At 37.1% G+C, this 13,288-nt stretch overlaps 1 protein-coding gene across 1 annotated transcript in view; it reads left to right on the top strand.

Moving 5' to 3' along the window:
• Positions 1–13,061, top strand: part of LOC139668697 (dystonin-like) — a 301,638-nt gene extending 288,577 nt beyond the window's left edge. The window contains 8 exon segments of the mRNA XM_071548494.1: positions 124–198; positions 1,020–1,037; positions 4,045–4,162; positions 6,412–6,480; positions 7,239–7,438; positions 7,880–7,990; positions 10,506–10,629; positions 12,003–13,061. Of these exon segments, the coding sequence (XP_071404595.1) occupies positions 124–198; positions 1,020–1,037; positions 4,045–4,162; positions 6,412–6,480; positions 7,239–7,438; positions 7,880–7,990; positions 10,506–10,629; positions 12,003–12,268 (981 nt within the window). The 3' untranslated portion in view covers positions 12,269–13,061.
• Positions 13,062–13,288: the final 227 nt, after the last annotated feature.

Raw genomic sequence — 13,288 nt, 5'->3', positions numbered from 1 at the left:
GTCACATTCTTTAATAATTAGTTTTACTTTCACTCGTGTATAATTTGAAGTTGACTAGGTACACAAGTCTTTAGAAATGTGATATTTACAGTAAACTAATTACCCAGTTGTGGTTTCTTGCAGGTTACAAGGCAGGTAGCGAAATGTAAATGTGCAAAACGGTTTCAAGTGGAACAGATTGGGGATAACAAGTACAGGGTAAGTCTTTTAAGGACCTCAGTTCTTTCAGCTTTCTTCATATGACGTGGTTTATGGAAGGAATTAAGCTATATTAATTTATAGGAATCTTGTATGACAATTATATGTTTTCTTTAAGATTGTCTACATTTTATGATTTTTTTCTTATTAGAAAATATAGACTAAAAATATGGAAAAATGCTGCTGCTTGTACTTATTTTTGCTGAAACTACTGAAGCTGTTTTTAATTACAAGGAATTTTTAAAAGCTAACTGCATGCATACATACACACACCGATACTGAATACAAACAAGAAGTCGGTCTTTTTGCCTGGATACCCAAAGTGTTTAAACTGTAGCTGATTTTGTATTAATTTCATGAAAACAGTGACTGATGTTTTCTTGTGGTATTGTGTTGTACTTCAAAAACCTTTTACCAAAGTGTATTCAATCACTTCTACCCTCTCTTGTCATTTTATTGCAAAACATGTACTTCCAAAGTTTAAGCAAAGTGTTAGATATCTGCAGAACAATTTTAGATCACTGCTTTCCCTGGATCCAATAACCAGAAAGATTTCAAATGGAATATGTGATATGCAGCTAAATGAGATTAATAAATACTTGTAGATTATTTTACAAGACCACAGAAACAGCAACGGGAAGGAAACAAATGCCTTGAATATTTTCCATATTCAATCTCTGGATGGCTAGCTACCTGCTCGTCCCTCAAGTAGATACTTTATTTAGAATGTCTAATGTGTTAGTTTGCATGTGTTCTAGAGTCATGTAGAGAATTTCCTGTAAACTAATTGTGTCTTTCTTCCATTTTTCATTTCTTATCAGTTCTTCCTGGGAAATCAGGTATAACCAGTGGAATGTGTTATGAAGTTTCTTTTTTTTTTCCTTTTTCTCCCCCCCTTTCTTTTTTTCTAATGCATAGTGATTTAACCTTGCAATTGTCAATCTTCTTGCCGTGCTTTCATATTCAGTTAATTCATTGCTGGTCAGCTGTGGTATTTCTTTAAATGCTATGGAGCATTCCTTGTCTCAGGATCCCTCCTCTACAATCCCTCACCTGCTTTCTTTGACCATTTTCCTCATTAAGGAGATTACTTTTAAAGGAACCAGATGATAGTCAGCAGCAATTCCCATAGCAAAAAATCTTGAGCAAAAACCCCTGCAATTATAAAGATTACTATTATCTGATCAGTTTCCAGTTTTATAGTGGAATCCTTCCAAATTCTGTAATGTCTTTTTTAGGCTATTAGATTAAAGGCTAACCATATTAAACAGATCCCAGTGTCATATCACCGATCTATTGCAAATTAAATGAAAAATACTTTCATCTTTGGGGGGAAAATAAAAGGTAGAATCTCTATGCAATCAAGCAGACTGACTAAGAACATGGCTGATTTTTGGTATTTTATGTACTAACACAGTGAATTATTAAATACGTATTTCAGAAACAGGCAAATAGGCAACACTTCCAGTTCAGACTACTCCATCTCCCAGAGTATTTTTTAAGAGCTGTGGCAAGTCTATAATGGGTTGGAGCTGGTTCTAAGAATACTTTGTCAGCTGGGTCATTGGTGAGTCATACCAAAGTGGTATGGGGAGCAAATTCTAACCAGTGCTTACACCTGTGCTACATGCTGATGCACAGCTTCCGAGACTGCTACATCACATTTGCCTGGTAGGAATGGAAGTACCTTATGCAAGCTAGATACCATTAGTATCTTATGCTTTTAAAAAGGCAATAATATGTGTAATCCATTCTGGATATGTTAGTGTTAATAGCATTAGCCATTTTAAATCTAAAAATTTTGAAAATGTTGGTGCACTCTTACTTATTATCAAAGTCTATTGAAGTATAGAAAAAAGCACGGAGCAGTGGATAATCTTACCACATGCCTCAAGCAGTATATCTAAGCAATAACTGGAAATGTTTTTCACATACAGAGCAAGTCTCTTTTTGAAAAGACTATTTGAAGTTATGTTAATCCTCTTATCTTGCCATCTGTACTCTCAGATCTGGGAAACATACAGCATTTCTTGAGAGCATCTAACTCTTATTGGTGCAGAACAGCACTATAGTGAAAGCACCTACAGGCAATTAGCTGAGGCTTCTCTAGTGACAGTGATATTATATGGCTGTTGTTAAGAACAGTACTTTTTGTAGCTTAAACTCCCTTAAATTTTTACCTCTGATTATTTGAAATATTGTTAAAATCTTTTCAAAGAAAGTTGGTATCCAGGCTATTTTAAGGAGGAAATTACCTGAGTTACCGTGAGAAGAAATGCCTTGATAGGTAGATACGTGTGTTACTTTCCAGAAGCCTCACTGTCTGAATTAACCACAGCTAGGTGGGCAGTTTCCAGAGGAGATTGTATTTGATCCTTGGTATAGTTGCCTGAAAGTGTCTAACTGAATAATTAAGCTGAGATGGGGGGAAAATAAAGAAAAGGAAAAAGATAGCATCTTCAGAATCTCTAGAAAGGTTCTCAGTAGGAATAAGGTAATGAAAATAAAAATTTGGATGCCATTTTTTTAAAACTTTGATCTACATTTATAAAATGGTTCTTTGGCACATATTGAATGCATTATTAAAAAGCCCTTACAAGGAATGCTCATGTGAATATTCTTACTTAAAACAAATACAACTTATTATTGAATTAAGCAGCAATCTTTGCTTTTGTTTGGTTCCTAAAAGTAATAGTCCTTTAAACTTACTCTCTCTTCTTGGCTTTAGTAGTACCAAACAACTAAAGTCATCTAACAAGTAGAGAGCATGTTTGTGTGGTTTCATTTAAAGCATTTCAGTCCCCTCACTGGAGCAAGTAGGTACAATTTAGTTATGGCCAGCCTTCCCCAAGGGTCAGAGATTGTCCCAAACAGATGCATTTGGCTCCTCTTGGTTTTAGTGAGTGCTCTGCATGTTTGTGTGAGAGTGCAGTGCACATGACCTGATAATCTGGTATCAAAATATTTTAGTAGCATTGGCTAAAAAATACTGAATTCTTCTGGTTAGTTTTCTTGAGATTGTGAGGTCAACATTTTGGACATGTCTTCTTTGATCCAAATTTGAATGGAGGTACTGTGTACAGGTTTTGTTACAAAGGTTTCAAGAGGAAAACATACATTTGACCTGGCCATCAGGCCAAAGGAATAATGGACTCTTACAAGAACTTAGTATGAAACAGGTTGTTGTGCATCTCTGAATTGTGAGGAACCTTGATGGGTAGACAGAGGAGTGACAGTTTATAACAAAGGACAATAATGATAGTTATCAATCATTAATTGCTTCTTTAATGTTCTCTTCCTCACATGCACTTTGCTATTGGAGAGCAGTTTCAGTGCTATACCTGAAAATATTCCTGTAAATGAATCAATTGATAGAACTGTGCAACACATAACATGTTGAATTTCCAGCCCATGTACTGATTGTTTAAAGTGATGCTGTCTTCCTTTCAGCTGACATAATTAAAAATCAGGACTGTTGCAGAAGATTTTATCAGTGAAATAATGCAAATAGATCTTCATTAATTTGCACAAAAGCAGAGTGTAACAAATTAAATAATGTATTACTAATTTTGCTTCCTTTATGAACTCAGACATTTGAGAATCAAGCATAAAATTAAACCTGAGATTCTTTCTTAACATCCTGCCATCTTCTTTGGATTAATGCAGTGCCATCTGATTTGAAATCTTAACAGCTTTAATAATCTGCATAAATAAATTTATTTTTTTAGCATTCACTAATGATTAAATATAAAAATAAACTTTTAAGTGTCTGATTTTTAACCTATCAGTGCTGAACTGCATCTGAATGACTGAGAACCTCAGACTATTGTTTGATTCTTATTGCAGTTTGGTGACTCTCAACAACTGCGCCTTGTTCGTATCCTAAGAAGTACAGTCATGGTTCGTGTTGGAGGTGGCTGGATGGCACTTGATGAGTTCTTAGTGAAAAATGATCCTTGCCGGGGTATGTACAAACTGTTAAAATGGACATGCAGATTATTATTTGAATGCAGTCACCATTCATTGTCTCAAGATGGAGATTGACTTCTATAAAATGCCAGTTCTTGTAAACATCATCTCACTAAATGTCACATTTCTGTAAACTTTAAATGCCATGGTTGAGATCCTCTTCAGTTGCACTGGTGTATGTCTGGAATAACTGTGATGTCTTCTGCACAGTTCCTTCAGTGTTAGAGTGGTGGAATTAAGAATTGAACTTTGCCCAGATAGAGTTTATGGCATGTAAGAGGCTTGTATGACTTTGCAGAAGTAGGACACAGAAATTTCCAGTATAACCTTCTTAGCAAGAGAGAAGTTTTAAGGTACTAAATCAAAATAAGACAACTGAATTGATGAGTAACACCCCCACCGCCACAAAATACTTCTCTGACTGGTGGCTGCACCTAGTCTTTCAGTCTCTACCTTTGTAACCCTGTCTTTTCACTGGCATTTATACAAGTGGGAAACATTCTGCTTTGGAGGACGCTGTGCTCCAGAGAGGTAGAGTTCTATCACTGTGCCCTCCAGGGCATTGTATCAGGTGCATTATATTCTCAGTACACAGCAATGGAAAGCCCATTTCTGTTGTGGGAAGGTAGGCTCAGTCTGGCATCATTCTTGAGGAGGCACATTTGGAGGTAGGAAAAAATCCATTTGTGAAGGAAGTGGGAGAGAAACAAGTCAAATAGCAGCCAGAGTAGCAACACTACAGAAAGTACTGTTTGCTATCTTCAGTGTGACCTGATGTTCTGTAGCTAGGTAATAACATCCTATTACCTGGCAGCATTAAATTTACTGCATTTTTACTTTTTAGGAGTTCTCTAGAATATAATAATAATAAATGTTGTCATAGTGCAAGAACAGCACAGAAGGGTTTAGGAGTAGCAAGTGAACTAGTGAAGACAATGATGTCAGCTGTCCTGTAGACCTTACTCCAGTGTCAGCCATCTCATACAGTTTCTGCTTTGGGACAGAGTGTCTAAGCAGCTTGTTATAGATCTTGAGAGGGTGGAGAGCTCGTATTTGTAGCAGTTGTCATGCTAATTCAAGGGTGTTAAATCTAAAAAGAAGCTACAAGAAAAGCTCTGTTAAATCCAAAAAGAACAGAACCCTGTAAGGACTGACTGTGTGCCATTAAGGCCTAAAAACCTTTGGCTTAAAAGGTACGCTTAAAACTTCTTACATAGCGTCATAAAAATGCTGTCATAAGCTATGATGACGTGTGGCTTTTTTAGCAGGGTTAAAAATAGTCATTTTGCTTACCAATTTATTGCATTTATTGTTTATTAAATGTAGGAATAACATTACATTTATTGGTGTTAGATAAGTCTACCTGAAATTTAGCACCTGATTTTGCACTATGGAAAAGTCATTTATGCCTGCAGAGCCATCCATACTTTATAGCTTTCTACTCTTATTCCTCAGAAGTGCAGGATAGTAAAAAATGAAAGGTTTCTCAGAAGATCTGACTTCACTGAAGTGTTAACTTGGTTAGTTCTGTTGTATCCCAAACATTTTTTCAGGTCTATTGACATGTAGACTGTTGCAATTTGTTCTTGGTTTGACAGTGAGAGATACAGTACTTAATAACTATCTAATTAATTTATTGGAATTCCTTATTATGATACTCAGTATTATCTATAGTACCTTATCCCTTTATCTTGGAAATACATGAACAGATGTCAACACAGTGGGTCTAAAGAAACACCAATCTCTATAAAATCATCCAGACACTGGACATCATAATGGTCCCAAACCTAGTGTGGTTGGAGTCAGGGATGATTAGACATGAATGTCAGTGGTGCAGGTTCAGACTTTTCCTTAACCACTTCACCTAGCAAATCTTAATTTCCACCAAGTGCTCCTCGTATATTCAGATAAATCACATTTTAAAGAACTCATGAACAGCTTTAAAAGTATTACACCTAGTTATATAAAATCATTTTAGCTTATATTACTTCTTTATGTCAGCAGATAAATACTGTTGTTACACAGCTACATTTGGGACTGTAGTTGTCTGTCCAAGCACCCTTTCCTTTTGGCGTAGGAGATCTTTGAGGACTCCCCTCAGAACACTTAGAGACAGCTTTTGCGCAAGTCCTGTCTTTTGGCCTGGTGCTCCAAGTCTCTTGCATATTCAGCTGCTGTACTTGATTTCTTCTCCTGCTAACGATTTTCTTTAATGTGACCCATGTCCTGTGTCATTTTTTCTAGTTCATCATCACGGGAGTAAAATGTTACGTTCGGAATCAAACTCTTCAATTACCACTCAGCCTACTATAGGTTGGCAAACCCCTCTCTTTGTCTCCTTCTCCTCTTCTTCTCTCTCTTCATTTCCTTCCCATTTTTTTAAGAGATATACTTTTAACAATATGCTTCACCCATCATATTTAGCTTAACATGTTCCTACATGGGCTGGTGCTTTGCAAGCTAATTTTTTGACACGCTTGAAGAGTGTTTCAAAAACTATTGTCATTCATGCTGACACGGTTAAATGCTAACATGTCTTGCATCTATTCATGCAGAACATTCTCTCATATGTGTGTTTGTATGTATGTGTGAGTGCTTAGCCACCAATTACTTCATCATAGTTTGGGTTTTATGTTCATCATTGCATGTTGCCCAACTACATAACTTCATAGTTTTGAATAAATATATTTGCTGCTTTCCTGTAATTTGTACTTAGCTATTTCTCCTGGAACATCCAAGCAAGTATTATTTATTGTGAATAGCTGTAGAGTTAGCAAAACTGCTCGTCAGGTTGTGTCTATGTATAAATAGTTGATTGATTAACAAAGATTTAGCACGTTGAGCATTCCATTATCACGCTGACTTCCTTTGACAGTGGTTCATTCCTGCTGGCATAAAGTATTAGAATAAGCGAGTTCTGCACATAACTCTTCTGTGTCCAAAATAAATGCATTACACAGTAATGCATTTTATTTATTGTTAAAATGAGTTGGAGTTGGCATGGCACAAATGACCATTAACAAGTTTGTGGCAATTTTCATATCTGACTAAATGAATATCTTTCTTTGCAGCTAAAGGGAGGACAAATGTGGAGCTGCGTGAAAAATTCATTTTGGCAGATGGTGCCACTCAGAGCATGGCAGCTTTCCGACCAAGGGGACGTAGGTCACGACCCTCTTCAAGAGGTGCTTCTCCCAATAGATCTACTTCTCTGTCAAGTCAAGCTGGCCAGGCAACTGCCCCACAGGCAGTTGCTACAAGTACACCGAAGGTAGGAAGTGTACAAAACTGCATAGGTTAACAAATGGGGTATAGGTGAAATTTCTTGGTTTTTTCCTTGCTCCAGTAATATTGTTGACTTTCCTACCTCATAGGGAAGTATCTCCATTTTATTTCATAGTCTGGGTAGGATATGAGAAGTCTTTTCAATGTATTTTCTCTCCTCTTTGTTTGCAACATGGGAGTAGAAGAATTCTACATTTGAGGTGCCTCATGAGCTAACTGGCAATTTGGGAATTGCTCTGAAAGAGCAATTTTGTTTAAAAATAAGCTCTGCCATTTCTGTGTTTTAGAACATTTGCCATTAATTCCTCCTGCTTAGTTTTTATTTCTACTATGAGATCTGAACTCCCTAGGAAAGCCTGGGTATTCTCCATGACATTGTTTTCCATCTACTGTCCTTCATATTTTGATTTACCATTGTTTCATACAGACACCCCATCATTTAACACGCAACTATGGTAAACCATGGTTGACAAACAGCAAAACATCAACTCCTTCTAAGCCATCAGAATCCTCATACTATCAAGGGTCATCTGCAGAGGTACAGTAAGGACAGAGATTCTAGTCTAATGACCTTCCTTCACTAAAACTGTCACTTCACTAACAGCCACTAGAGTTTCAGTGCTTCAGAGCTGCAGCATCCTGTGCATATTAATGCATTGTCTTTATTTTAGACCGTTGTCAAATTATTTTTCCTTTTTTGCCCCCCCCAAAGTCTTTTTTCTAAAGTACTTTTTTTGAAATAATAAAGCGTTTAATATACTTCACAAGTTTCTTTCCTAAAATTGTTTACTTTAAGTTCATAAAATACTATAATATTCCTGAACTGCAGGAAAAAAATTAATAAATCATGATCTCTAGGACAAAACCACTAAGTAAAGAAATATCCAATCACTGTGAAGAAGGTGGCAAAAAAGACCTGACTGTGATACATAATCCTTCCAACAACTGAGTGTTTTGTTTGGGACGATAATGACCAATTGTTGCTCTAATAAGATTGCTATTTGATGACTTAACAGGAAACCAGCATGACTTACACAGAAATTGCTAGTATAGCAATTAGGATTGTGCTGGCCATTAGGCTGTATGACCAAAATTTGAAGAGGCTTGGAGCCGAAGAGTCTCCTCTACTGTAATTAAAGACAGTGAAAAGATTGCAGCAGCTACCAGGCTGCACACCGATGTGTCATTTGTAGGAGTTACTCTTGCCCTGGGTTAGATGGAGGGCTTGGGGAGGGGAAGCTTTTGCTATCACCTCCTCTGTTGTATCTGCTTTTCACAAATCTGCACTTGTTGATGCCTGTTGCTATTCCTGTGACACCTTCTGGTGCGAAAGTTAACGTAACCTCAGCACGGCTTTGCTCAGAGATGCACAGTGAACTTCTCTCTCCCTCCTTCTGTGTGTGTTACTTGCGTGCTGCAGGCATGTCTGTGTATACAGCACTTCAGGCACACAGAGCTGTTGCTTAGAATGATTAACAACACAGAGTTTAGTCAGTTATCAATTTCTAATATATTTCTATATTTTCTTTCATCTCTTTGCCTGTAACTTCATTGAAAGATTAATTGATGGTACTTTAAAGGGTTTTTAGACATGGAAAGGTGTTGTTTTTATTGGATTACAATGACAGGAAAGCGGTTGGCCTGATTTCAGATGGAAGCACTGCATTTCTTATCTGCTTGTACAACTGCCAGTAGTTTCAGTGAGTTCCTTTTATGTAAACCACTGTGGTTTAAGATTATAAATGGAATGGTTAGGGTGGGGTAGGTTGCAGTTGGTTTCTGAGGACTCCTGCAGCATTTTCTGCCCAAGAGAGCAGCTATTTGTTTTGTATGTAGACTGCGTGTGGGCTTAGGGAAAAAATTAAGAACAGGCTTGTTTTAATTTTTGCACCAGTGATTCTAACTCATTGCCTTGCCCAGAGTGCAGCAGTGCAGTGGAGGTAATCATGTTCCCTTTCTCTGTATTGTCCCAAGCAGTGTCTGTGTAACAGAGATTCTCAAGGTGTGGCTAGCTGAACATCAAGCATTGGACTTGACTTTAAAGAAAGTTTAACATTGTGACTGCTGTCAAAGCTTGTTTGTTCAGTAGCATCTCAGTGCTCTTTTGTTCCGATGTGCCAGAAGTGGTCCCAGCTGCCAGGCAAGGCCTCTGCCCGGTTCCTAGCTCAAGGCAGCTCCCAAAACACTCCTGGATCTTGGGTTTCAGTACCTAATTCTACCTGCCATTGTATGGGGGTCAAAGGCACAGAACACACTGCATGGTTTGTTATTATTTTTTTGATATCTACTAAGTAGTTTTGCACTGATTACTGTGAAAACTGTGGTTTTCCTCTTATTTGCATACACCTTTTATTTAGTGTGCTGTATGCATTTTAAGATTTGAGGATTTAATTCTTGTGGCTTTGAAAAAAATTTCTGACTTGAGGCAGATTGGAAATAAAGACATTTTATTTCAGAAAAGACATTGGAGACAATATAAGTAGGTAAATGAAAACTGGAACCATTTTAGTTAGTCCTATACCCTTTTTCCTAGTTACTTTTTTGGGGTCTATTTTTAGGGTTCAGGATTTTTTGTTTGCAGGGGTTTTTTCCCTTAGCAAAAGGTTTTTGAAATTTGATAGCCTTGTATCAATTTTAAAAGTAATTTTAAGGTGAAACAAATGTATTCATCACCTAAAATCACAGTCAGAATGCTGGAAAGTGAAGTTATGCAGACATAAAACCTCAAGAGGTACCATCAACTAATTGTATGTGACTAATTATAAGAAGGTAGCTTTTTTCTTTCTTTATGTGCATTGAGATACACACAAAATGTTAAGCAAACTGTTTAAATGATATTTTTTTTTGTTCTTTTACATTCGGGCTACTTCAAATGCAAACTGCTGAAGAAAAATTCAAAACTTCACATAATGAAAAATGTCCTTAATGGCTCAAACCAGTATGTCAGATTCTCAGTGAATGTTACGATGATCATATTCTAAGCTATGTAGCTCCTAATACCAGTCCTTATCTTCAGCTGGAAAAAAACATTTGTTGTGTTTTGCTTTGCATAGGGAACACCAATTCAAGGAAGTAAACTCAGACTTCCAGGATATCTATCAGGGAAGGGTTTCCACTCTGGAGAAGACAGTGGCATCCTGTCAACAGCAGCTACCAGAGTCAGAGCTCAGTTTGCAGGTGCGCATCTTGACTTCAGAACCTCATTTACCACTTGCTTTGTTTTCTGCCTGAATGCTTATGGTCACATTAGGGTTCAAGAGAGATATCAGAAGAGTGAGGAGTGAAAGTCCTACTGTCTGCCCACTGCTGAGAGTGCACATAGTCTGGATAATGGTCCTTCATTCACATGGTTGCACAGTAGCTATGTTCAGCTCTGGATGTGCAAATTCATGACTGCAATGTTCTTGGCAATGGTATCTCCAATGTACCCACATAAGGAACTGGGGAAGAAGCATTTACTTGAAAAGAAAGGGTCCAATTCTTCACAGTATTCAAGTTACGCTCAGCTGTGATGGAGCAAAGGGGTCACTTAATCGTGATTCATCTATTTCTTTTGAAAAACTGCAGGTAGCAGCTGCAGATAACATTAATAATGGAATGTGCCATTTTTAAATCAGATTTTTAAATCAGCATGCAAAACCAGAAAGCAATGAAGCTGTGCTGTTCCAGGATCCTCAGAGCACCTCTGTATAAGGGAGAGGGATGGATGGTTGGAACAGAAGATAACTCTATTGGCTTTCCTGACATCTTAGGCACTGCAAAGCATACTGAGCAGTACTGGAAAATCCTGATCAAAGAGTACATGTTTTTAAATTGAAACATGAGCCACCTTATATTTCAATTTCAACATAGTGTTCTTCATACATACAAGGAACTAGACTGGTGAAGATCAAAAATACTTAATAATTGGAAAATTATGGAAACGCACAATAATGGTTTTCTGTTTAAGATTCTCTGATGTGTTTGTTTCTTCATGGCACTTGGTCTGGACAGGCTTTTACTTTAGCAGACTTGCTAAGAGGTCATTTACTCAGACCTTTGTTTGGGAGAATATATACTCTGCCCTTGTTTAGTTGCAACTTTCAACTGTATGGGTTTGATTTTTTAAAAAAGAGGAGTACATATTTAAAAATTGGCAAGTTCATTTGCATTTCCAAGGTACATGTACTGAGAAATCATGAATGCGTGAAGAGACCAGATACTGATTTTTTTTTTTAAATTATTATTATTTTCAATTCATAGGTGAGAAAATGGCAGGGGAAAGAATGGCTTTGGCTGTTGAGTGAGAGTACAATGAATGTCTAGTAAGTCAAGAAAAGCTGCTAGGATAATACTTTTTGAATGAGATGTGCTAGTGACAAATTAAGTATGTGTCAGTGTTTGATCTTGCATTTCCCTCTCCTTAGTGTGAGATACAGAATCATTTAGACTGCCTGGCAGAGGTCTAAAGTTTATTTTGTGGAATAAGGAGTTTTTTGGGTTGCTAAAGACCTAGCAAAGACCTGTACACCTTTTCCAACCTTACTGATGGTTAGCTTCTCTTTTTCCAGAAACCAGAAGAACTCCAAGCAGACCTGGTAGCCGAGCAGGAAGCAAGGCTGGCAGCAGGTCAAGCAGCCGCCGAGGCAGTGACGCATCTGACTTTGACATTTCAGAAATCCAGTCTGTGTGCTCAGATATGTCAGAGACTGTTCCTGCTGCAAGCAGACCAACACCCCGAGCAGGTTCTCGGCCAGGATCAGCCAAGCCTTCCAAAATTCCAACCCCTCAGAGAAGGCCACTGGCCAGCAAATCGGACAAGTCCTTGAAGAGATAATATGATTGGCTCCACAGGTCTTTTCCTTTTACATTAAATATTTAAGTTCATAAGATGTAAGATATTATGTAGAAATTATTGTGAAATATCGCAAGAGGTGGATTTTTAATTCTTCAGATGGCCTTATTTGTGTATTTGTCTTCTTATTTTATGTGTATAATTTTTGTCAGATTTGTTTTGGGTTTTGCCATATCCTGTGAGAAGGGGGAAGAGTTCTAATGTAAACTAACAGTTGTACACAGTAACTTGTAGAAAGTACACTAAAAATAATTGCCGAATGTACAGTGTACTGAATGTACAGTAAGTCTCTGCAACCTCAGTAAAATAGGCCTATCACTAAGTCATTAGTTAACAGTAAAGGATACCTCATGATTTTTCTTTAAAAAAGAAAAAGAGAATACTAAAAGCCAAAAGACACAATTACACATTTTGAGCTGACTAAGCAAACACTAAAGGATGTACATCAAAACTACTAAGGAATATAAACCCACATTCACAGTACCCTTATTTATACAGCATCTCTCAGAGAACTCACTGAGTTAATTAAGCACTCGCCAATAATATGATACTCCAATACCTTGCAGCATTTCTGTGCCATTGCTTTCAATGAGGCCAGACACCTTCTGGATATCTGAACTACTATTCTGTAAGAATATCAATATAAAGTGCATTCATGTAAATGTGAGGTTTTCTTTTGCTTGAGTGGATGGTAGCACTGTATCATTGAACTCATTTTGTATCAAAGCAATTTTGCTTGCAGAAAGCTCCAAAATAAACATGTCCCTTAACTTTATTTCTATTGTATTTCTTATTTCACAGGAAGGTAATTTTCTGTGTTATGTTTTAGGGCATATACCATTTCAGATAACCAATAATTACCACAGGAACACATGCTTTAATGTTATTTCCCATTATCAGCAATCAGATTTTGGTTAGCTACTGTGTTGGTTTAATAAAACACTAAATTGCACATATCAGATCACATGAAATTATATGTAGTTATTGTGTTTCAACAATTAT

The sequence above is a fragment of the Pithys albifrons genome, chromosome 2, assembly GCF_047495875.1.
Source record: "Pithys albifrons albifrons isolate INPA30051 chromosome 2, PitAlb_v1, whole genome shotgun sequence".
Classification (NCBI taxonomy): Eukaryota; Metazoa; Chordata; class Aves; order Passeriformes; family Thamnophilidae; genus Pithys; species Pithys albifrons.
Note: the sequence above shows the minus strand (reverse complement) of the source record. Positions and strands in the feature narration are given on the sequence as shown.